The sequence below is a fragment of the Mustelus asterias genome, chromosome 28 (genome assembly GCF_964213995.1).
Source record: "Mustelus asterias chromosome 28, sMusAst1.hap1.1, whole genome shotgun sequence".
In the NCBI taxonomy this organism is placed as follows: domain Eukaryota; kingdom Metazoa; phylum Chordata; class Chondrichthyes; order Carcharhiniformes; family Triakidae; genus Mustelus; species Mustelus asterias.
This window is the reverse complement of record NC_135828.1, coordinates 9866053-9890989: the sequence shown is the minus strand read 5'-3', so window position 1 is coordinate 9890989 and position 24937 is coordinate 9866053. Positions and strand designations below refer to the sequence as shown.

The 24937-nt window shown below is 46.1% G+C and overlaps 1 protein-coding gene and 1 non-coding gene across 7 annotated transcripts in view; both read left to right on the top strand.

The window, feature by feature from the left end:
• Nucleotides 1–24937, top strand: part of LOC144480213 (calcium/calmodulin-dependent protein kinase type II subunit gamma-like) — a 463856-nt gene that overhangs the window by 331608 nt on the left and 107311 nt on the right. For 3 of the 6 annotated variants that reach the window (XM_078199435.1, XM_078199440.1, XM_078199438.1), the window contains exons 8-13: nt 886–969; nt 2983–3077; nt 13653–13775; nt 14628–14711; nt 17983–18025; nt 24189–24251. In XM_078199435.1, the coding sequence (XP_078055561.1) occupies nt 886–969; nt 2983–3077; nt 13653–13775; nt 14628–14711; nt 17983–18025; nt 24189–24251 (492 nt within the window). The remainder of the gene's footprint in view (nt 1–885; nt 970–2982; nt 3078–13652; nt 13776–14627; nt 14712–17982; nt 18026–24188; nt 24252–24937) is intronic. The other 3 variants (XM_078199441.1, XM_078199439.1, XM_078199436.1) reach the window with 1 other exon arrangement.
• Nucleotides 6902–7006, top strand: LOC144480379 (U6 spliceosomal RNA). Its single transcript, XR_013495660.1, has one exon. It is a non-coding gene; the product is annotated as a U6 spliceosomal RNA (small nuclear RNA).

Genomic DNA, 24937 nt, shown 5'->3' with positions numbered 1-24937 from the left:
CAAAACATTCTGGCCTTGCCAGTAAGCCCACAACCTGTGAATATTTGTACGGCAGAGTTACAGAGATTGTTGAATAAGAAAGGAGTCACAGGGTGATGGGGATAGATAGCAAAGTGGCAAGGTGAGGCCACAATTAGATTAGCCATGATCTTATTGGATGGCGGAGTAGGCTCGAGGGACTGAATGGCCTATTCCTCCTCATTCGTATCTTTGTCTATCAAACACACTTCTTTGACCAAGTTCTGGTTGCTTCAGAAACTCCATGGATACTCTTCTGCCTCACAACTCACGTTGCTCTTTACTTTATTCATTTGCCGACATAACAGGCACCATTCTTCAATGTATTTGGTTGTATGAAAAGTCTTGATGATGTATTAGGCCATTGTAATTGCCGAGTAACTTGGTCAAAATCAACGCCAAATTGTTTGTCCTTATTTGACGTCTCAATGATTGACTTTGTGTGTGCACTGGACAGTGAGGCAAAAAATAGTTTAAACCTGGTGCCGCATTCATGTGATAACCCCCAGGATCTGCATGGGGAATCACTAATTCACCTCCCATTTGGGCTTGTTGAATACAAGCTGCCTGGAAATTGGTAATTAGCCAACCAGGTGGAGCTTGGATACCGAGCCCTGTATAAAGCAAGACCCTGAGAGGGTCCATTAACCTTTTACTCCCGGTTGGGACCTGTTGCGTTCACCACAGGCTTGTGGTTATTGTTTATTTTCATTTTGTGCAATAAAAGCACGGTTCCTTCACCGCCGACTCCTGGAGTTATTATAGTTCAATGCATGGAACAGAACTGTTGTAATGCTGCTGTTCTTCAGCGGATGAACCAATGTTAATGGAAAGGAAATCACATCTGGATGTTTTGTTCCCCCCCAGGGTTTGCAGGTACTCCTGGATATCTCTCCCCAGAGGTTTTAAGAAAAGATCCATACGGAAAGCCAGTCGATATCTGGGCATGCGGTGAGTGGGAAAGGCAACTATTTGGATGGTACTCCCAGGGTTCGAGGTAACCGGTCTTCAAAAATAAACCAATAACTTCCACAAGCACTCATTAATTCTCATGTTTTGAATAAGAACATAGGAATTAGGGGTGAGAGTAGGCAATTCAGCCCTTCGAGCCCCCTCTCCGCGATTCTATATGATCAAAGCGGATCTCCATCTCATCCTAACTCCACTTCCCTGCCTTTTCCCCATAGCTCTTTATCCTGCTTTTGATCAAATATTTATCTATCAATCTCTTGAATCCATTGTTTGATTCTGCACCCACTGCTCTCTGGGGCAGAGAGTTCCATAGATTCTCAACCCTCTGTGAGAAGTAGCTTCTCCTTATCTCTGTCTTGCACCTCCCCCCATTTACTCTGCAACTATGACCTCTTGTCCCAGACTGTTCTAGAAAGGAGGACAAAGGTAAACTTGCAGGTTGAGTCCGTAATTAAGAAAGCAAATGTAATGTTGTCATTTATCTCAAGAGGCTTGGAATACAAAAGCAGGGATGTACTTCTGAGGCTTTATAAAGCACTGGTTAGGCCCCATTTGGAGTACTGTGAGCAATTTTGGGCCCCACACCTCAGGAAGGACATACTGGCACTGGAGCGGGTCCAGCGGAGATTCACACGGATGATCCCAGGAATGACATACGATGAACGTCTGAGGATCGTGGGATTATATTCATTGGAGTTTAGGAGGTTGAGGGGAGATCTGATAGAAACGTACAAGATAATGAACGGCTTAGATAGGATGGACGTAGGGAAGTTGTTTCCATTAACAGGGGAGACTAGGACGCGGGGGCACAGCCTTAGAATAAAAGGGAGTCACTTTAGAACAGAGATGAGGAGAAATTTCTTCAGCCAGAGAGTGGTGGGTCTGTGGAATTCATTGCCACAGAGGGCTGTGGAGGCCGAGACGTTGAGCGTCTTCAAGACAGAAATTGATAAATTCTTGATTTCTCGAGGAATTAAGGGCTATGGGGAGAGAGCGGGTAAATGGAGTTGAAATCAACCATGATTGAATGGTGGAGTGGACTCGATGGGCCGAATGGCCTTACTTCCGCTCCTATGTCTTATGGTCTTATGGACATTTGGTTAACATTTACATAATCAATCCCGTTGAGTATTTTATATACCTCAATCAAATCCCCCCCCCCAATACTTCTGTAGTCCAGCGAGTACAAGCTCAAGCTACTCAACCGCTCCTCATATGACAGCCCCTCCAAATCCTTGAATCAATCTAGTGAACCTCTTCTGAACTGCCTCTAGTGCCGCCACATCCTTCCTCAGAGAAGGTGACCAAAACTGAACACAATACTCCAAGTGTGGTGTCAATCCCTTATAAAATTGTATCAACATTTCTCTACTTTTATAATCTGGCCCCTTCACAATAAATGCCAAGATTCCATTTGCCATCCTTATAACCTTCTGCACCTGCATACCCACTTTGAGACTCATTCACTACGACACCCAGATCCCTCTGCACAGACGCCTTTTGAATCTGTTTCCTATTTAAATAATAATTTGCCCTTTTATTTTTCAGGCCAAAATGGATAACCCCTACATTTATCCACATTAAACTCCACCTGCCAGATTCTAGCCCATTCTCCTAGCCTGTCAATGTCCATCTGTAAACTTTATAATCTCCTCATGACAGCCTGCTTTCCTACCTATTTTCCTGTGCAATGGGAGAATGGGTTGATCTCCATTAGCCTTTTTGGAAGCTCAGAGTTGGTTCCAATACTGGATTGAAGCAGGGCCGGTGCTTTGATTTGTCTTTGCACCCTTGCTTCCTCCTATTGAATGAGTTCTGACAGCTCTTGGGAAGTCCAGTAGATAGAGCCGTGGATACAGTGGAGGTGCCGCTTGCTCTGTACTCAATAATGTGACAGGTGAAGGCTATGAAATGGGGCAGCAGACACTAACTTGACGGACTCCGTCTGACAGATTAATTCTAACACGTTTATTTATTTGTGGTTTCTTTCAGGTGTCATTCTCTACATATTATTAGTAGGCTACCCTCCATTCTGGGACGAGGACCAGCATAAGCTTTATCAACAAATTAAGGCTGGTGCTTATGACGTAAGTGGAATCAGAGGAGATGGTGCGGTTGTGGTGGTAATGTCTCTGGACTAGTAATCGAGAGGCCTAATTATCTGGGGATGTGGGCTCAAATCCCATCATGGCGACTAGTGGAATTAAATTTTGGTTAATAAACTGGAATGTAAAGCAGGCCTTGATCATAGTGACCATGGCAACTATCATTGATTGTTGTAAAAACCCATCTGGCTCACTAATGTCCCTTTAGGGTAGCAAATCTGCCGTCCTTACCTGATGTGGCCAACATGTGACTCCAGAGCCACAGCAACGTCATAGAGGTTTACAGCATGGAAACAGGCCCTTCGGCCCAACTTGTCCATGCTGCCCCTTTTTTTTAAACCACCACTTTTTAAAATATGGTTGACTCTTAACTGTCCTCTGAAATTTTTAGGTCATTGAGTGTCTTTAGGACAGAGATAGATAGGTTCTTGATTAATAAGGGATCAGGGGTTATGGGGAAAAGGCAAGAGAATGGGAATGAGAAAAAAATCAGTCATGACTGAATGGCGGAGCAGACTCGATGGGCCGAGCGGCCTAATTCTGCTCCTATGTCTTATGATCTTATGGAAATGGCCTAGCAAGCCACTCAGGTTGAAGGGCAATTATGGATGGGCAACAAATGTCCACATCCTGTGAAAGTATAAAAAATAATTGAGTACCATCTTATGAAATTGGAGTTTGCTTAATCTGATTGAACCATACGTAATATTTTGGCTTTTGACCGAGGCGCTGCTCCAATCTAAGATTAATGGTGTGGGGACAGCGGAGAAGCGGATCACGTCTCCACACTTGCTGTCATAAATAAAGTCTACAGGTTATTAATAAAACATATTTTAAATGTGCAGAATTATTAATGATATGATGGGCTATCATGAGGCTTAGTCTAACTCACTGGTGTCAAATTGTTCTAAAGTTGTCCAGACAATCTGTCCAATCCAAAGATGTGCGGGTTAGGTGGATTGGCCGTGCTAAATTGCCCCTTAGTGTCAGGGGACTGGCTAGGGTAAATGCATTGGGTATGGAGATAGGACCTGGGTGGATTGTGGTCGGTGCAGACTTGATGGGCCGAATGGCCTCCTTCTGCACAGTAGGGATTCTATGACTCTATGAATCTCACCATTGGAGGCAATTGTATGTGGGGTCAAAGTAACATTTTTGAATGAAATTTTGCTTTTATTTTGAAAGCATTTGCTAGATCGGTGTTACACTCATTGCAATGAGAGGTATTTAATGCTGAGAAATCATCAGATCTTCCAGCTCACACGGAGACCATTCGGCCCATCGGAACCCGTGCTGCCCCTCTGAACAAGCCATGTAATTAGTTCCACTTCCTTAACTTGGGGCGGCACGGTGGCACAGTGGTTAGCACTGCTGCCTCACAGCGTCAGGGACCCAGGTTTGATTCGTGGCTTGGGCCACTGTCTGTGTGGAGTTTGCACGTTCTCCCCATGTCTGCGTGGGTTTCCTCTGGGTGCTCCGGTTTCCTCCCACAGTCCAAAGGCGTGCTGGTTAGGTGAATTGACCGTGCTAAATTCCCTCTGTGTACCTGAACAGGTGCCGGGGTGTGGCGACTCGGGGATTTTCACAGTAACTTCATTGCAGTGTGAATGTAAGCCTACTTGTGACTAATAAATAAACTTTTTTTCATCCTGTAATTTTCCTTTTCCCTTTCCGATTTCCCGTTGAAAGTTGCTGTAGAATCTATCTCCACCACCCTTTCGGACAGCTCAGTCAGGATCATAATATCTGGCTTTGTAAACCCAATTCTCTTCCCCTTCCCCTTGGGTCTGCTGTCAGTTATCTTCGACCGGTGTCTTGGTTGCTGATCCTCCTGAATACAGTTTCTATCAAAATCCCTTATAATTGTGAGAAGGCATCCATCATTTTGATGGGGAATTTTGATGGGTAGGGCTAGGGGAATGGATGGTATGGTAGCACAGTGGTTAGCACTGCTGCCTCACAGCGCCAGGGACCCAGGTTCAATTCTGCCCTCGGGTCAATGTTTTGTGTGAAGTTTGTGCATTCTCCCCGTGTCTGCATGGGTTTCCTCCGGGTGCTCCCGTTTCCTCCCACAGTACAAAGATGTGCAGGTTAGGTTGATTGGCCATGCTAAATTGCCCCGACTGTCAGGGGGATTAGCAGGGTTTTTGTGCGGGGTTACGGGGATAGGGCCTGGGTGGGATTCTGGTTGTTGCAGACTCGATGGGCTGAATGGCCTCCTTCTGTACTGCAGGGATTCTATGTTTCTTCTCTGATTCTAAATCTCTCCCTGACCTTTTCTGCTTTAAAGACAAATCGATCTTCTCCACGTAAGTGAAGCCTTCAATCCCTGCACCCTCTCATTCGAGGTCTAAAGATTCACACAGGTTTAGCATTGCTGTTGTACCCTACGTCTCTGTGTAGAAAGCCCAGGATCACATATGCTTTACTTGACCTTACTGACCTGTCACTGTCATTGCCAACATGGGCCCCACAGTATCTGTCAGGTTAACTGTAGAATGGCTACATGCAGAGTAACAAACGCTCTCTTTTTTATGTTTATAAGTAGGCTGACATTAACACTGCAATGAAGTTACAGTGAAAATCCCCTAGTCGACACACTCCGGCGCCTGTTCGGGTACACTGAGGGAGAATTTAGCACGGCCAATGCACCCTAACCAGCACGTCTTTCGGACTGTGGGAGGAAACCCATGCAGACACGGGGAGAACGTGCACACTCTGCACAGACAGTAACTTGAGGCCAGAATTGAACCCGGGTCCTTGGGGTTGTGAGGCAGCAGTGCTAACCAGTGTGCCACCGTGCCGCCACTCCCCTACTCTTAACAATGCACCCTTAACAATACAACTCTACACCCTAGCTATAACTGCAACACTACACTCTGCACCCCCTCCTTTCCTTCTCCCCTATGTACTCAATGAACTGTATGCTTTGTCTGTAAAGCGCTCAAGAAACAATACTTTTCACTGTATCCCAATTCATGTGAGAAAAGTAAATCAAATCAAATCCTTATTCCTCATCGGAATATCACCCTACTTGCAGTGAGGTTCCTCCACTTGCCAGATGGTCCTTCTCGTGGTTTTTCTGAGCGAGATTGCCAAGCCAGGAGTGGCGTATGCCATTAACCCAATGGAACACAACCGTTCACTTCACACGTGACTCTCTCAACCACTCGACACAAGGAGTTGACTCTGTTTTATTTCAGTGCTTGTTTCAACTTTCCTGTGATCGAGTCCATTTTCCCATTGGCAAGTTACTTAAAACAAAACTGCACAGCCTGCAGGGTCTTGAATTTTTCACTTCTGCAATGAAAAGCTGGAAAAGTGTCATTATTCATCAACACGATGATTTATCTGGCCCTGCCAGTGCCATGTATAATCATTATTGCACCATTCTCAGTTACGCTGTGGCAAAAAAAAAGCAATGTATTCTTCTCAAATGCAATAAAACACACTTCTAAAATTACCTGGCATTATATCCATCTGATGGATGTTGAACAAATAGAATACTTTGAAAATTGATTGAATAAATTGTGTATTATAGTGAATTAGAATGGCCAAAATGAAAATTTAAGCATCTGTTGCAATATGACATGGGTTACTGGATAAATCATCCTGACTCCCAAATGGTTTAGATTGCCGTTCAATTAGTTAAAACACTTTTTTTTTTAGTAAGAGGACTAGATCATTAGAGTGAACAGGCACATACCATTTGACAAATGTCAACTCTGTAAACCTACTCAATCCACTCTCTCCAGAACCACCACTGGACCCTGTTTGCACTGTCTGCTTCCACGGCCATCATCAAAGCTCACTTCGGCAGCACATATACTAAAATTGGAACGATACAGAGAAGATTAGCATGGCCCCTGCACAAGGATGACAGGCAAATTCGTGGGGCATTCCATCATTAAGGGTGGCACAGTGGTTAGCACTGTTGCCCCCACAGCACCAGGGGCCCGGGCCCAATTAGACAGAGTCAATTAAATAAAACAAATAAATCAGAGAGAATCATCGAGTCAATTCCGGCCTCGTTGACTGTGCCGAATTTGCACGTTCTCCCCCGTGTTATATACGATCACTAGGCTATTCCCTAGATTATATACTGTGTGGAGTTTGCACATTCTCCCCCATGTCTGCGTGGGTTTCCTCCGGGCGCTCCGGTTTCCTCCCACAGTCCAAAGATGTGCGGGTTAGATGGATTGGCCGTGGTGTCAGGGAGATTAGCAGGGTAAATATGTGGGGTTACAGGAATAGTGCCTGGGTGGGATTGTGGTCGGTGCAGACTCGATGGGCCGAATGGCCTCCTTCTGCACTGTAGGGATTCTATGATGATGTAGGGGTAACCCCTCCCATCATTCAACTGCCATCAGCAAAGGCCCCGCTGGCTTCCCTTCTCACTCGGAATATTTTAATTGTTAACTGTCTGTAAATGCTTTGTTATTGTTAACTATTTCCGTGTCCCTTTGAGGTCTTAAAAACCTCTGTGGGGCCAAATGCTTTCCCAGCCATCCTTCGTCACCCATGCACCATATCCAGGACCACCTTCCTTGCTTGCCTCTGTACCTCTTTAAGAATGATAATGGTTTTGTGACTCAGAGTGCACACACAGCTCCGGATTGAGTGTGGCAAAGACACAATAGCCGGAATTCTACTGCCCCATCCGCCCGAGGCTCATAAGATCCTGCCCGAGGCCAACGGAGAATGCCGCTCTGCGATCCTTGCCCACCTCTATTCTGGGATGGGCGTGCTGGTAAAATTCCAGCCAACATCTCCACAAGGCAAACTCTTGGGATGTGTACACTGTCTTTCTTATGTAATTAGCACCTTAATTACTGTCCATTTTCACTCCGGTCATCAGTGCAAAAGTTACAGTTTATTTATTAGTCACAAGTAAGGCTTACATTAACACTGCAATGAAGTTACTCTGAAATTTGCCACACTCCGGCGCCTGTTCGGTCAATGCACCTAACCAGCACGTCTCTCAGACTGTGGGAGGAAACCAGAGCACCACTTTTGTCTCACTGGTCTTGCAAATGTTTCACTTACTCATTTGCAATTGATGAAAATAATTATTGGGTGTAATGAATTGTAATGAAAGGGGACAGAGTTATTTTTAAGAGTAAGAGTCATCTAAAGATATTGATTCTGTAACCTAAGAGCAACACTGTATTCCTGTAGGATTGTGATCCCATTGCCAGACAGCATTGAGTTTAGAAATGAGGTGTTGCTGGAGCCCTATTGTGCTCTTGCCTCTCACAAGACTGGTGACACGTTGATGGATAAAGTCCTTTAGTCAGCACTCATTCTGACGAAGGGTGATCCAGACTCAAAACGTTGGCTCTATTAGAATCCATAGAATCCTACAGTGCAGAAGGAGGCCATTTAGCCCATCGAGTCTGCACCGACCACAATCCCACCCAGGCCCTATCCCCATCACCCCCTCATATTTACCCTAGCTAGTCCCCCTGACACAAAGGGGCAATTTAGCATGGCTAATCCACCTAACCCGCACATCGTTGGATTGTGGGAAGAAACCGGAGCACCCGGAGGAAAGCCACGCAGACATGGGGAGAATGTGCAAACTCCACACAGACGGTGACCCAAGCCAGGGAATCAAACCTGGGTCCCTGCTGCTGTGAGGCAGCAGTGCTAACCAGTGTATCACAAAAGTCATTGCTAAAGAGCGTTGAGTTTAGAAATGAAGTGTTGTTGGAACCCTATTGTGCTCTTGCCTCTCACAAGACTGGTGATACAGATTTGGATAATGTCCTTTAGTCAGCACCTGTTCTGACGAAGGGCGGATCCAGGCTCGAAACGTTGGCTCTATTCCCTCTCCACAGATGCTGTCAGACCTGCTGAGTTTCTCCAGCCTCTTCTGTTCCTGTCACCATTGCCTATGGTTCCCGAATCATTCCCAATTTGCGTTCAGTCGCAACGTCATTTCCTTCCCAGGATGTTGGGGGAAACTCTTGCCAAAATCTAACAGAAATTGGGGCGTGAGAGATGTGAAGGTTTCTTGCCGTTGAAGGTGAAATTGGTAGCCCCAGAGAAAAGCCAAGCTTGATGGAGACTTGAGTGAAGTACCATTTATATAGACGATCTGGAGGAGGGGACTGAGTGTAGGGTGACAAAGTTTGCAGACGACACAAAGATAAGTGGAAAAGTGAATCGTGTGGAGGGCGTAGAAGGTCTGCAGAGATTTGGACAGGCTGAGTGAGTGGGCGAGGATCTGGCAGATGGAGTATAACGTTAACAAATGTGAGGTTATTCACTTTGGAAGAAATAATAGCAAATTGGATTATTATCGAAATGGAAAGAAATTACAACATGCTGCTGTGCAGAGGGACCTGGGGGTCCTTGTACATGAGACGCAAAAACCCAGTCTGCAGGTGCAACAGGTGATCAAGAAGGCAAATGGGATGTTGGCCTATATCGCAAGGGGGATAGAATATAAAAGCAGAGATGTCTTGCTGCATCTGTACAGGGCCGCAGCTGGAATACTGTGTGCAGTATTGGTCCCCTTATTTGTGGAAGGATATATTGGCCTTGGAGGGAGTGCAGAGAAGGTTCACCAGGTTGATACCAGAGATGAGGGGTGTTGATTATGAGGAGAGACTGAGCAGATTGGGTTTGTATTCGTTGGAATTTAGAAGGCTGAGGGGGGATCTTAGAGAGACCTATAAGATAATGAAGGGGCTGGATAGGGTAGAGATGGAGAGATTCTTTCCACTTAGAAAGGAAGCTAGAACTGGAGGGCACAGCCTCAAAATAAAGGGGAGTTGGTTTAGGACAGAGTTGAGGAGGAACTTCTTCTCTCAGAGGGTGGTGAATCTCTGGAATTCTCTGCCCACTGAAGTGGTGGAGGCTACCTCGTTGAATATGTTTAAATCACGGATAGATGGATTCCTGATCGGTAAGGGAATTAGGGGTTATAGGGATCAGGCGGGTAAGTGGAACTGATCCACTTCAGATCAGCCATGATCTTATTGAATGGCGGGGCAGGCTCAAGGGGCAAGATGGCCTACTCCTGCTCCTATTTCTTATGTTCTTAAGTACCCCCACATTGTAAATTCTGACACAGAATTTAAAAAAGAAATCTAAAAGAACATAGGAATGACTGTAGCTGAGGTTAGTGCATGATATTTAGCACACTTGTGTGACCTCCTTTCTGCTAATGTAATGCAGGCAATAACCTATTTTGAGAGAAATGGGTTAATCTCTGTTGAAAATACCAGACAAAGCAATGTCATTTGAGTCCGTTGGAAGTCATTGACAGCAGTACTTTTTATTTTATGCATGCTCAGAAGCCAACAACAATGTCATTAGAAAAATGTGAAGAGATATCTACACTGGAGAATGACTCATGAATTTGCCTTCGATTAGTCTTTCAACAAGTGCATAACGTTTCTCTCGTGTGTGTATATTTTGCCATATAGTCGCAGAAAGAATAATCTCCCCATCTCTCAACCACCCCCACACTTCGGCTTTGAACTATTTCTACCTCAGTGAACCTCTAGTTTCACATGGGTTATAAATAAGTAAGCAGGTTAACTGTAGTCTCTTTCGCCCGCCCCGTGCCCCCTCATATCCATTCCCATTTGGATCCCAAAAAGAGGTGCCAGTTCTTCTTTTGATGTGGAGATGCCAGCGTTGGACTGGGGTAAACACAGTAAGAAGTTTAACAACACCAGGTTAAAGTCCAACAGGTTTATTTGGTAGCAAAAGCCACACAAGCTTTCGGAGCTCCAAGCCCCTTCTTCAGGTGAGTCTCTACACCCTAGATATGACTGCAACACCTGAAGAAGGGGCTTGGAGCTCCGAAAGCTTGTGTGGCTTTTGCTACCAAATAAACCTGTTGGACTTTAACTGGTGTTGTTAAACTTCTTACAGTTCTTTTGCCAGGGAGTTCCAGGTGAAAAATCATCCAAAGTGCCTTGGAAAGAGGGGCATGACGATCCATCTACAGACCTCGGGGTCTCGATGAATACAATATGATCACGTCACTTTGGACTCTCCTACCCGCCTTAACCCTTCACTGTCATACCTCCCTTCACACTTCATCCAATCAGGGGAAACTTCATCAGGCAAACCAGCCTCCCAACCATTGACTCTGTCTACACTTCCTGCTACCTTGGGAAAGCAGCCAGCATAATTAAGGACCCCACGCACCCCAGACATTCTCTCTTCCACCTTTTTCCATCGGAAAAAAGATACAAAAGTCTAAGATCACGTACCAACTGAATCAAGAACAGCTTCTTCCCTGCTGCCATCAGTCTATTGAATGGACCTACCTTATATTAAGCTAGTCATAGAATACCTACAGTACAGAAGGAGGCCATTCGGCCCATCAAGTCTGTACCAACCACAATCCCGCCCAGGCCCTATTCCCGTAACCTCACACATTTACCCTGCTAACCCCTCTGACACTAGGGTCAATTTAGCTTGGCCGATCAACTTAATGCGCATATCTTTGGACTGTGGGAAGAAACCGGAGCACCCGGAGGAAACCCACGCAGAGACAGGGAGAATGTACAAACTCCACACAGTCACCCGAGGCCGGAATTGAACCTGGGTCCCTGGTGCTGTGAGGCAGCAGTGCTAACCACTGTGCCACCGTGCCCCTAATCTTTCTCTATACCCTAGATATGACTGCAACACTATATTCTGCACTCTCTCCTTTCCTTCTCCCCTATGTACTCTATGAACGGTATGCTTTGTCTATATAGCGCGCAGGAATCAATACTTTTCACTATCGCAATATATGCGACAATAATAAATCAAATCAAATCAAAATCAATGTGGCCAACACCAGAACCCTTGAAGGATATTTTGCAAATTAGACAATCCAAGTCTTGTTTCTCAAGCATTTTATTACAAAGGTGAACCACCCTGTCTCTGTAAGTCTCTGGACTATTGTTGGTTCCAATTTCTTTTGAGTTATAAAGTTATTTAATTTTTTTTGCTGTGCATTCGTGTCAGTGTGCAGGAATTTCAGATCCAGGAATGCTGCAGTTTTCCATCCTTGCACCCAATGACAACATCAAATATCTTCGATCTACAATCTACTCCCAACTGAGTTACTCTAGGCTAGGCCCTATCACTCCCATTTCTCACACAAGTCTTATTTCTTCCTTTTTCAACTATCGCTAAATGATAGGTAGTTTCATGTAACCAACGGGGGAATGGTTGACCCCAGGTTCAGAGGGTCAGTCATGTTCAGAGGGTTTGGGATATCTGGGCAATTCCCAAAATTCCAGGTATTGGAATGAAGAAAAATGAGGAGCGTAGTCCACAACAAAAAAAAACCTGGATCCATCTCTCCTAACTCGTCTGCAAGAGTTAGGCCAGTGCCAATGGAACATAACCTCGTCCCAAAGTAGTAATGGGCAACCTAGGCTAGCGAGTAGGCTGCATGAGTGGTCTGCCTTCACCTGAGTGGGCCGCAAGCTTAAAATCAGGCTTGTTCACTAACCGTGACCCCATGAATAAGATTAAATACATTTAATACACGCTGAACATGAGTTAATTGAAAATTCTTAATCATTTATATATTAAGAAAATTTATTTATTAGTCACAAGTAGGCTTACATTCACACTGCAATGATGTTACTGTGAAAACGCCCTTGTCGCCACACTCCTACACCTGTTTGGGTACACTGAGGGAGAATTTAGCATGGCCAATGCACCTAACCAGCACATCTTTGGACACTAAGGGACAATTTAATATGGTCATATTCACCGAACCTGCACATCTTTGGACTGTGGGAGGAAAGCGGAGCACCCGGAGGAAACCCATGCAGACATGGGGAGAACGTGCAGACTCTGCACAGACAGTGACCCAAGCTGGGAATTGAATCCGGGTCTCTGGCGCTGTGAGGCAGCAGTGCTAACCACTGTGCCACCGTGCTGCCCATCTTCTGCTGATTTCTGTCTGTGTACTGGTCTGACGGAAATGATATGCACATAAAGCGTATTAATAGAACTCTCATCAACTTCAAATGATAAAAACAAAAGAAGTATTGACACTTTGGACACAGAGCGAGCTCTCACAGTCAATGTTGTGAGCAATCAGCACACATCTCACTTCACGTGCCCTTGCTTTACGTGCGAATCACTTCCGTCATATCAGTACGCAGACGGAAATCAGCAGAATGTGGCGCATGGGCAACTCTCAGGGTGCTCTCAGAACCCTGATGGGCCACATGTGCCTACCATGGCCCTAAAACTAGATTAAAGGCCTCTCCATCCAGTTGACTAGGAGCTGAATGGAACAGAGAGACAGAATTCTCAGTCTATTGGTCTGAAGTAGAATCAAATTTGTACATCAGAGATGGAAAGGGAGTGTTCTTACTCTTTGTACTCAACTCTCTAATTCAGTACTCCAACATAGACCCTAATGGCCTCCTTCTGTGCATTAAAGACTCTATGATTCTTGTATCGTCTGCAACCATTCACTTTAAGAATGTGATGCCTTTTTGCTCGTTGTCTCTGATGTTGCATCCAGCCACTGACGAGTTGGAAGAGCTCACTTTCAATGATATTCCCTTTCTGTGATAGTTTCCCTCTCCAGAATGGGACACCGTTACCCCAGAAGCCAAAAATCTGATCAATCAGATGCTTACCATCAACCCAGCCAAAAGGATAACCGCAACCGAGGCCCTGAAACACCCATGGGTTTGCGTAAGTACCGGTCCCAATTATAAATCAACCTTTCAGGTGTAAATAGTAAATGATGTTCTTAATCCATTGCATGCTCATTAAGTGTAATTTTCTTAGTTACCCTGTACTGTGGTTGATGTAATTTTCTTAGTTACCCTGTACTGTGGTTGATGTAATTTTCTTAGTTACCCTGTACTGTGGTTGATGTAATTTTCTTAGTTATCCCGTACTGTGGTTGATGTAATTTTCTTAGTTACCCTGTACTGTGGTTGATGTATCCTCTGTGTTTTCAAGTTCAGGCCAATTAGACCTTTTCCAAGTAAATTATCTTTCAAAGCTAAAACTTGGAACTATTGCTGGAATTTTACCGCCAGCGCGGCTCGCAGAACGGAATTCTCCGTTGGCCACGGGCAGGATTTTACAAGCCTCGCCTGAGTGAGGTCGTAAAGTAATTGCCTACATCTCCATTCCTTCCCTATTGCTAGTTTAAGGACCTGAAGCTCCTTTTATAACAGCACTATGGTTGTACCTAAACCACATTGACTGCAGCGGCTCAAGAATGTGGTGCACCACCAGCTTCTCTGGGGCACTTAAGGGTAGGGAACAAATGCTGATCTAGCCTGTGATGCCCAGGAACAAAGAAACCAATGGTATAAAGACCTCACATCAAGGATACACCTTCATGTGTCCATCATTAAGGAGCTGCATTGGCGATTACAGTTGACCATCACAATGCTCTGAATTGTTCCCAGTGGACACATCATTGACTATAATGGACTGGTTTAACTAGTCGAATAAACATTCTGTGTTTGTTTTTACCTTTTGGCATTTACTGACCTCAATAACATGAGACATCACTTGATATTTTTTCAGCAACGTTCTACAGTAGCATCAATGATGCACCGTCAAGAAACCGTTGAATGTTTGAGGAAATTCAATGCCAGAAGAAAGCTCAAGGTGAGTGACGGTAATATTTAATTGTCAGATATTTAAATATATTACCAAACGATGCAGTGTGGCGCATTTAGCTGAAAGCCATGGAGGGTTTCCATGTAGGTGTATATTAACCAGGATATTGGGTTCCCTGTATTTTATGGTCAGTAAGAGTTTTAACAACACCAGGTTAAAGTCCAACAGGTTTATTTGGTAGCAAATACCATTAGCTTTCAGAGCGCTGCTCCTTCGTCAGATGGAGTGGAAATCTGCTTTCAAACAGGACACAGAGACACAAAATCAAGTTTACAGAATACTGATTAGAATGCGAATCCCTACAACCAACCAGGTCTTAAAGAGACAGATAATGTGAGTGGAGGGAGCATTAAGCACAGGTTACAGAGATGTGTATTGTCTCCAGACAGGACAGCCCTCTCCACATCATGACTTTTATGGTCAGTCCCATAGGAAGATGATGGGTGGGATTCTCCGGCCGCGCTCGCCTGAAAACTGGAGATTCCCGCCCAACTTCAATGGACCTTTACATGGTCTGCACCCCCCGCCCACACCCCCGCCCGCTAGAATTCCAGTGGCAGGTGGGATGGGAGAATTCCAGCCAATATCTTGGCTCCATCTTTCTTTCACACATAGTGCCTCCATATTTTCCTCAGCAACACTGCACTAGGTGAAATTTCAGGACATGGATAAGACAGCAATTACCTGCTCCACAAATTTGTCAGGTGCTGTTTCCAATTAGATAAATGTAAGTCCCTTCATTGCGTCTTTTAAGCAAGTTATCCAACTCCTTCTAACAAGTAATGTACTCATGTGCTCCCTATAACAGCTGTTTTATCGAGAGGTATTATGAATGTGCAGGACACAAGGAGAAGCCATGAGGGAAAGCACTCAGAAGCCAACTGTCCATGAATGATAAGACTTGCCCAATGTGCTCTACCCTTTGATACTCTTCCATTTACCAATAGTGCACCCGTCTCACTTTTTGGACTTCCAGATGACCCGCCCCATTGCACGCTTCTCATTTCTTGGTTTTACACACGTAGTGTATTGAAAAGTGCATTGTGCATTTTATCCACTTGAAACTGCCATGCACACACACACCAGCAGCGAGCATCAACCAGGAAGAGAGAATGATAAAGGGTTCATGTTTAACACCTCTCGCAGTTCTGACTCGAATTATCTCTGGCTGAATATAGAACTGCTCCTGCCCCATAAACTTCATAACATGCACACTTATGCAGAATAGATTTGAACTAATCTGTCTGTCATGGTGAATGGTGACTTATTTATTTATTAGTGTCACAAGTAGGCTTACATTAACACCGCAATGAAGTTACTGTGGAAATCCCCTAGTCGCCACACTCTGGCGCCTGTTCGGGTACACTGAGGGAGAGTTTAGCATGCCCAATGTACCTAACCAGCATGTCTTTAGACCGTGGGAGGAAACCGGAGCACCCGGAGGAAACCCACACCGACATGGGAGGAACGTGCAAACTCTACACAGTTAGTGACCCAAGCCGGGAATCGAACCCGGGTCCCTGGTGCTGTGAGGCAGCAGTGCTAACCACTGTGCCACCGTGCCACCCCTTATGATCTGTGACGTTCATCTGAAAGAGCATCCCAACAAGGCCCTCCCAAATGCCCTGTAACCCCCATGTATTTACCATGGCTAATTCGCCTAAGCTCTCATCTTAAAAGTTTAAACTTTATTTATAAGTGTCGCAAGTAGACTTGCATTAACACTGCAATGAAGTTACTGTGAAAATCCCCCTAGTCTCCACACTGAGGGAGAATGCACCTAACCAGCGCGTCTTTCAGGCTGTGGGAGGAAACCGGAGCACCTGGAGGAAACCCACGCAGACACGGGGAGAACATGCAGACTCCGCACAGACAGTGACCCAAGACTGGAATCAAACCCGAGTCCCTGGGTGCTGTGAGGCAACAGTGCTAACCACTGTGCCACCGTGTCGCCCTTATCCAGTATTAACACAGAACTCATTCTAATGAATGATAGCTGATGAAATATCATCTACAAGATTGGAGGCGTTAGAATTTACAATTGTTCTGTATATCACATTGAAAAGGTGAATTGGAACTTATTTTTGAGAAATAGTTAAACTCTTTAACGAGCACGAGTTCAAACTTTTGTTACTGTCAGGACACGGCTAAAAAAAATGACCTGCATTTATATAGTGACTTTCACAACCGCAGAATGCCCCAGAACCATTTACAGCCAATGAAATTACTTCTTGAAGTGTAGACACTGTTGTAATGCAGGAAACATGGCAGCCAATTTGTGCATACCAAGCTCTTGTGGACAACAATGTAACAATGACCAATTAATAGATTTTTTTGTAATTGGTTGAAGGATCAGTGTTGGCCAGGATACCGGGGAAATCTTTCCCACGCCTCATTGCAGTAGGATATTTTTTATGCCCACCAGACTTCTGATCCAAAAGACCAAATCCTCCAGCAGTGTAGTGCTCCCTCAGTGCAAACTGTTGTGTGTCAACTGTTGTTATTTACTCAGAACTCTGGGCTGGGACTTTTCATTCTTTCATACAATGTGGGTATCGCTGGTTGGGCCAGCATCTATTGCCCCATCCCTAATTGCCCGGGAGGGGGGGTGGCATTTAAGAATCAACCACATTGCTGTGGATCTGGAGTCACATGTAGGTCAGACCAGGTAAGGCCAGCAGATTTCCTTCCCTGAAGGACATCAGTGACACCGATGGGATTTTTTCCAACAATCGACAATGGTTTCCTGGCCATCATTCGGCTTTTAATTCCAGATTTTTATTGAATTCAAATTTCACCTTCTGCCCTGGAGGGATTCGAACCCAGGTCCCCGGAGCATCGCCCTGGGTCACTGGAATACTAGTCTGGTGACAATACCATAGTGTCACTCCCTAATGAAAATCATTATTGAGAAATAGCTTTCAATTCCAGAATTGTAAATTGAATTTAAAATTCCCCCCAGCTGCCTTGGTGGGATTTGAACCCTTGCCTGCAGAGCATTGGACTGAGCCTCTGGATTAATAGCCCATTACCACGAGGCCAGCGCCTTCTAATACAGGGGTGAAAGTGCTACCACGGAGTGTGGGTGATGGGAACTAGAAGATGTCTCCAGCTGAATTAATAAAAATAACTTTAAAAAGATGATTTTGATCAGTCTTGTTGAGGGTTGAATGTTTCTTCTTTACTCTGTCAAATCCTAGCATGGTAAGTGGAACAGGATTATCGGAACAGGTTCACTAACTAATCTTTTCTGATACAGGGTGCAATTCTGACTACAATGCTAGCAACAAGGAACTTTTCAGGTATGTCTCTGAGTCACTACCTTTGCTGTATTGTCTTGCACACACTGAAATAAACCATACCTAGATTGACTGCTGGGGATATTAGTGGACAAATGCTTGGTGTTTATAAGACATTCCTCTATGCTATTTTAACACCAGCATTAATCCATTAACATCTGCATTGAAATAGCAGATAAAACCATTTCCACCTTTGTCAACCAACATTTACAACCCAAGTTTCTAGGCTCATATCAACTTGATCGTTTTAAACAACGCATTATTATATACTGAAAACAATGTTTGCCCCAAGTAAGAAGGAATTTGCCAACGACTGTTCCATTTTTCTATTGATAAAGTAGGTGGCCAGATGTGTTTTATTTTATTTATTTTTTTATTCATTCGTGAGACATGGGCATCGCTGCCTGACCAGAATTTATTACCCATCCCTAGTTGCCCTTGGAGGGCAGTTGAGACTCAAACATATTGCTGTGGCTCTGGAGTCACATGTAGGCCAGACCGGTTAAGGATGGCAGATTTTCTTCCCCAAAGGAAGTGAACCAGATGGGTTTTCACGGCAATTGACAACGGTTTCATTTCAGATACAAAATAGAGAGACTGTCTCCTCACAAGCTCTACAGTCTAATCGTCTCTTTACAGCCCTCCAGCAGTTAGTCTATTAATTGGTAAGGTATACTTTGTGAGGAACAATTGTTATTTTGCAAAGCTTTTCCCTAAGTTTTCTGTTCTTGGGGTGGGAGGCGTCGCTGGCAAGGCCAGCATTTGTTGTCCCTCCCTAGTTGTCCCTTGAGAAGGTGTTGGTGGGCTAACCCCTTGAACATGTGGTGGAGGTTCTCCCTCAAGACCGTTAGATCGCAAATTCCAGATGTTTATCCCAGCAATGAAGAAGAAATGCTCCCGGAGGGATATTTAGAGATGTAGGTGTTCCCATACATCTGCTGCCTTTATCCTTCTCAGTCACGGAGGTCATAACATTTGGAAATAACAGGTTTTGTTATAAGTCCTGGAAGTTGGACTGTTTTCCCCTTTTATTTTGCACATTGATGCACCTCCTACTCGTCACCGGCCTTACAGAAGCAACAGGGAGGCACATAGCTTATTCCTAAATTGCCACCTTGGAGGCAATTGTCAAGGAATACCCAGGCGTGACTTGCCCCTCCATTCTAGCCTCCCCTCTGTCAGCAATGATATTAGTTGCTACATTCAGCACCTCCCTGCTCAGTGAAGCTCACATCAGGCCACTGGCCTCAAACCCGGCCATATCGCTGTTCTGCCCTCGGAATGAAAGTCAGTGAAGATTAATCATTGTGCTAGGTTTGAGCACAAATTGGTTTTCCAGATGGCCTGTGCTTATTCTGGCAGCATTTATTTGTTTCCATAGCGCCAGCGTACTGACGTAAGAATTTAACAGGCAGCAAACTGGTTCGTCAAACCCGGCCCCACACCTATATAGTCGTACCCATCAGGGCTTCGTACTTCTTCTTTCCACCACCCATGCCCCCAATCAGTCTCCTACCTCACCCGCCCACAGTCCAGTAACCTCCTTGGCAAGGCAGTCAGTCAGAAACCCAAACCAAAGGTCAACAGGGCAGAGATGTACTAGAAAATCCCAGTCCAACTGGCATTTTCCAAGTGCCACAATGCAAAGAGGTAGCGACCCCAAGGCTATCAGATACACCAGGTGCAAATGACAAGTTGTCCTCATCACTGGTCACTAGAGAAACTCTTTGTGGAGGTTTCTTGAACTGTACCCTTTGACTGTCTTCTTGTGGATTTCAAAAATCAATTGGAACATACGATTGCTAATCCAATGAGCTGTTACATTCACCAATTAGCTCACAGTGAGATCAACAGATGACCTCTGCTGACCTTAAAGTGCTTGTTGAATCTACCAGAGAACGCCGCAGTAGACTTCCCGGCGCTTTGTGTTAGCGGGAGAACAGTGTTCCTTACATCACTGGCACATCTGTTCTAATTGGGAAATAAAAAAGACAGCAATTTCTCTAGTGCCCTTTAAGAGAACAAAACATACCAAGGTATTTTTTACAAAGAAGAGGATATTAGGTTAGGAGGAAGAAATGGTGAGGGAATGAGGGAAGAAAAGTGTTGGTTGAAAATAATTGCTCCCGCTGGTGGAATTGAGGGGAGTAGGCCTGAGGTGTTTCCTGCAGAGTGTCCAACTCTGTCCCTGCCTCAGACCAATTGCTTGTCCAATCCTCATCCGTGCCTTTGTTACCTCCTGGGTGTGACTTTTCCAATGCTTTCCCAGCCAACGTTCTACCCTCTGTAAACTCCAAGGTCGGAGAGAACTCTGCTGCCTGTGTCCTGACTCGGACCAAGTCCTGTTCAGCCATCATCTGACCTACATTGGCTCCTGGTCTGGCTATGTGTGCTTTTTAAAATTTCCTCCTGATTTTCAAATCCTTCCGTGGCCTCGCTCCTCCTGCCTCTGCAATCACCTCCAGCCCCCGACTCCACTGGGATCTCTGCCCTCCTCTGATTGTGGCCACTTGCGCATTCCCAACTTTTAACCCCGTCCCCCTTCGCCAATGACGACCATGCCTTCAGTTGCCTGGACCCCAAATTCTGGAATACCCTCCCTAAACCTCTCCCACCACCTCTATGTCCTCCTCCAAGACATTCCTTGAAACCTACCTCTTTGACCAAACCTTTGACCATCTGACCTAATAACTCCTTGTGTGGCTGAATGTTGAACCTAGCTTTATAACATTCCGATCAAGTGCTAAAGGGCGGAAGGTGGCACAGTGGCTAGCATTGCTGCCCCTCAGTGCCAGGGACCCTGGGTTCAATTCTGGCCTTGGGTGACTGTGTTGAGTTTGTGCATTCTCCCCGTGTCTGCGTGGGTTTCCTCTGGGTGCTCTGGTTTCCTCCCACAGTCCAAAGATTTGTCAGTTAGTTGGCTTGGCCATACTAAATTGTCCCTTTAGTGTCCCAAGATGTGTAGGTTAAGTGGATTGGCCATGCTGAATGGTCCCTTAGTGTCCAAAGATGTGTAGGTTAGGTGGATTCGCCATGGTAAGTACATGAGATTATGGGGATAGGGTGGGGGTGTGGAAGGGGTGGGGGGGATGCTCTTTCAGAGAGTCAGTGTAGACTCAATGTGCTGCAGGGCCTGTTTATGCACTGCAGGGATTCTATGGTGCTATGGTACATAAATGCAAGTTGTTGTTGCCACGACAGCGACCCACAAAAATGATGGATGGTGAGTTTTAAGGTGTTTGGTGCTGTCACTGTGCATTTGTACACAAGCGGATCAATGATTTGCAAAACAATTCTCCCATGAAGATGGCCCCCCTTTGATGGATAGTCCATTTGTACTGGGGAACAGGAGTTTTCTCGTAAAGGTCAATTTAATTTGTGAGGTTGTGGGACTGTAAATCTCCCTTAGCGCAGCAGCACTCTGGCACATTCCATTAGAGAGCCACCCCGCAGCGTCTGGTGCTGGTGGGACAGAGTTTCAATTCACCCCACCTCCTCGGCTACAGATTCTCAGTTGCATTGGGGTCTGGGGTGGGGTGGGAGGGGTGTGTGTGTGTGTGTGTGTGTGTGTGTGTGTGTGTGATGTGACTGTGCCTCTCTCCCTCTCTCTGGGAAATCAGCAGGGCCAAGAGATAAAATATCTGAGGAGGAATGGGAGGAGGGGGTGGCACGGTGGCACAGTGGTTAGCACTGCTGCCTCACAGTGCCCAGGGACCCAGGTTCGATTCCCAGCCTGGGTCACTGTCTGTGCAGAGTCTGCACCTTCTCCCCGTGTCTGCGTGGGTTTCCTCCGGGAGCTCCAGTTTCCTCCCACAGTCCAAAGATGTGCGGGTTAGATTGATTGGCCGTGCTAAATTGCCCCTTAGTGTTAGGGGGATTAGCAAAGTAAAGTTAAAGTAAAGTTTATTTATTAGTCACAAGTAAGGCTTACATTAACGCTGCAATGAAGTTACTGTGAAATTCCCCTCATCGCCACACTCCGGCGCCTGTTCGGGTGAATGCACCCTAACCAGCACGTCTTTCAGAATGTGTGAGGAAACCGGAGCACCCGGAGGAAACCCATGCAGACACGGGGAGAACGCGCAGACTCCACACAGACAGTGACCCAAGCCGGGAATTGAACCCGGGTCCCTGGCGCTGTGAAGCAGTAGTGCTGACCAACTGTGCCACCCTTGCAGGGTCAATATGTGGGGTTACAGGAATAGGGCCTGGGTGGGATTGTGGTCGGTGCAGACTCGATGGGCCGAATGGCCTCTGTCTGCACTGTAGGGATTCTATGATTCTAAGTATCCTGCTGTATTGCCGAGCGGAGAGGCAAACCGGCATCATCCAGTAGCCTCGGCATGAGAGAAAACCTTTATACAGGGGAGAAAGGGAAGAGGATAGTTAATCATTAAAAGCAACAAACGCAGGTAAAGTCTATCGGCAGTAAGGAGCTTGCAAAGTGTAATGATTTCAATTGATGTTTTAGACCTTCCCCCCTCTTCCCCCCTCCTCCTCAACCCCCGCCGCTGCTTTAAGTGAAACACACCCAATAATGTTCTCAGTTTAACAAAATGCAAATTCAGGCTCGTAAATCCGCTAATGGATTGAGGTCAATGTCCCTGCATCAGCTGCTGGGAGGAGAAAAATGCTCCATCGCCATAACAACACAGCAATGCCAGTGGGCACTGCCCCCCCCGCCCTCCCCCAGTATCAGTCGCTGCCTGCGTGTGAGGCACACTGTCTGATCGGTGACATTAATCCACCATTAGAAAGGGCGGGATGGGTGAAGGGTGGGTGTGTGATTGGAGGAGGTTTGTGTGTACGGGGAGGTCTGTTGCCAACATTCTTCATGGTTAGCCCTGCCAGGAACCCAGGTCCGATTCCAACCTCAGGTCACTGTCTGTGTGGAGTTTGCACATTCACCCCCGTGTCTGCGTGGGTTTCCTCCGGGTGCTCCGGTTTCCCCCCACAGTGCAAAGATGTGCAGGTTAGGTGGATTGGCCGTGCTAAATTGCCCCTTAGTGTCAGGGGAACTAGCTAGAGAAAATACGCGGGGTTAGGGGGATGGGGCCTGGGTAGGATTGTGGTCAGTGTGGACACGATGGACCGAATGGCCTCCTACTGCACTGTAGGATTCTATGTGCGGGTTAGGTGGATTGGCCATGCTAAATTGCCCCTTCGTGTCAGGGGAATTGGCAGGGTAAATATGTGGGGTTACAGGGATAGGACCTGGGTGGGATTGTGGTCGGTGCAGACTCGATGGGCTGAATGGCCTCCTTCTGCACTGTAGGGATTCTGTGTATTTATGTAAAACCCACAAGTGGCTGGAAGAACAAGACATTCTCTTGCGGCCAGCTCGGAAATTTCTGGGCGGCACGGTGGCACAGTGGTGAGCACTGCTGCCTCACAGCGCCAGGGACCCGGGTTCGATTCCCGGCTTGGGTCACTGTCTGTGTGGAGTCTTCACGTTCTCTCCCAGTGTCTGCGTGGGTTTCCTCCGGGTGCTCCGGTTTCCTCCCACAGTCTGAAAGACGTGCTGGTTGGGTGCATTGGCCATGCTAAATTCTCCCTCAGTGTTACCCGAACAGGCGCCGGAGTGTGGCGACTAGGGGATTTTCACAGTAACTTCATTGCAGTGTTAATGTAAGCCTACTTGTGACACTAATAAATAGACGTAACCCCTTGGCTTGGCTATTGAGGTAGATTTGGCAACGTGCGCACTGCAGAGGGTGAAGGCAGGAATCTTTCTACCCATAATGATGCCTTGCTGCATCTGGCAAAAGGACCAGAGGGGGAGATGAGGGAAGTTTATGTCTCATGCCGCAAGGTGTCAGGATCCGAAACGGGAGGGGTGGTGGAAGCAGCTTCTGTGGCAACATTCAAAAATAAATGGGATAGAATTCTGAAGTGGAAAGACTTGCAATGGAAGAGAAGGGTGGTGCTGGCGGGACCATGAGCCAGCAGGGGTGCACTGGGCAGAATGGCCTCTTTCTGTGCTGTGTGATTTTAAGATTCCTTTGCATGCATTAAGATGTGAAGTGGGATGTGATGTAGAAGGTTTGGGGCAAATGGTGGCGGGGTTAAAAGACTTGGGGGTTTTGCTGTTCCTCTCTCTCTCTTTTTTTTTATATAACCTTTGGGCCTTCTGGGCTCCTGTCACTAAATCCTTCCCTTCCGATAGTTGGCAGGCAGTATACAGCTCCAGCTGCAGCAGCCACAGCTGCTGTTGGTCTGGCTGAGCAAGGTATGTGGCATTGAACAACACTGTGAAAAGCAGCATGCAGACTCAGTGCTTTCACCTAACTCGGAATGACTGTCATTTAACCATCACTCATCATCGCTCACCCGGGTTACTTGTTTCCTTAACAAAACGGAAAAGGTACGTGGACCTCAACTGAACGAATAATTAGGGAGGGAAGTGTCATTGTCCCTTCCCCGGCCACAAGTGGGTCAGCCCGTCCGTGAAGTGAAGTGGGCTCCGGCGTGCAAGCAGTTAACGCTGCTGCTGTTGTCTGCGTTGTTTAATGGGTGGCCGTTTGAAACGCACTGGTTAACAAAATGGCAGTCGTGGGACGGGGCATACCGAGGACAACTTCCCAACCCAAAACTTAGGCAGCTGCTCACTGGACCTTCCGACTTGCAGCACCCAGCAGTATTCTGCTGTTTGAGTTAGGCGGTTATCTGTTAACATTGGGGGAGCTGATTAAAGCACTGTTGCGGTGCTTGGGTTCATGTAGAGATTGTTGTGGAGGATAAATTTATTCCCTGACGTTGTTTTTGACAATCTAAAGAGCCTTTAATAGAGAGAGCCTCCAATTGAACACGTTAGACACACACACACACACTATATATACACACACACACACACACACACACACACACACTACACACACACACACTCTCTCTCTCATACATGCACTCATTCATACT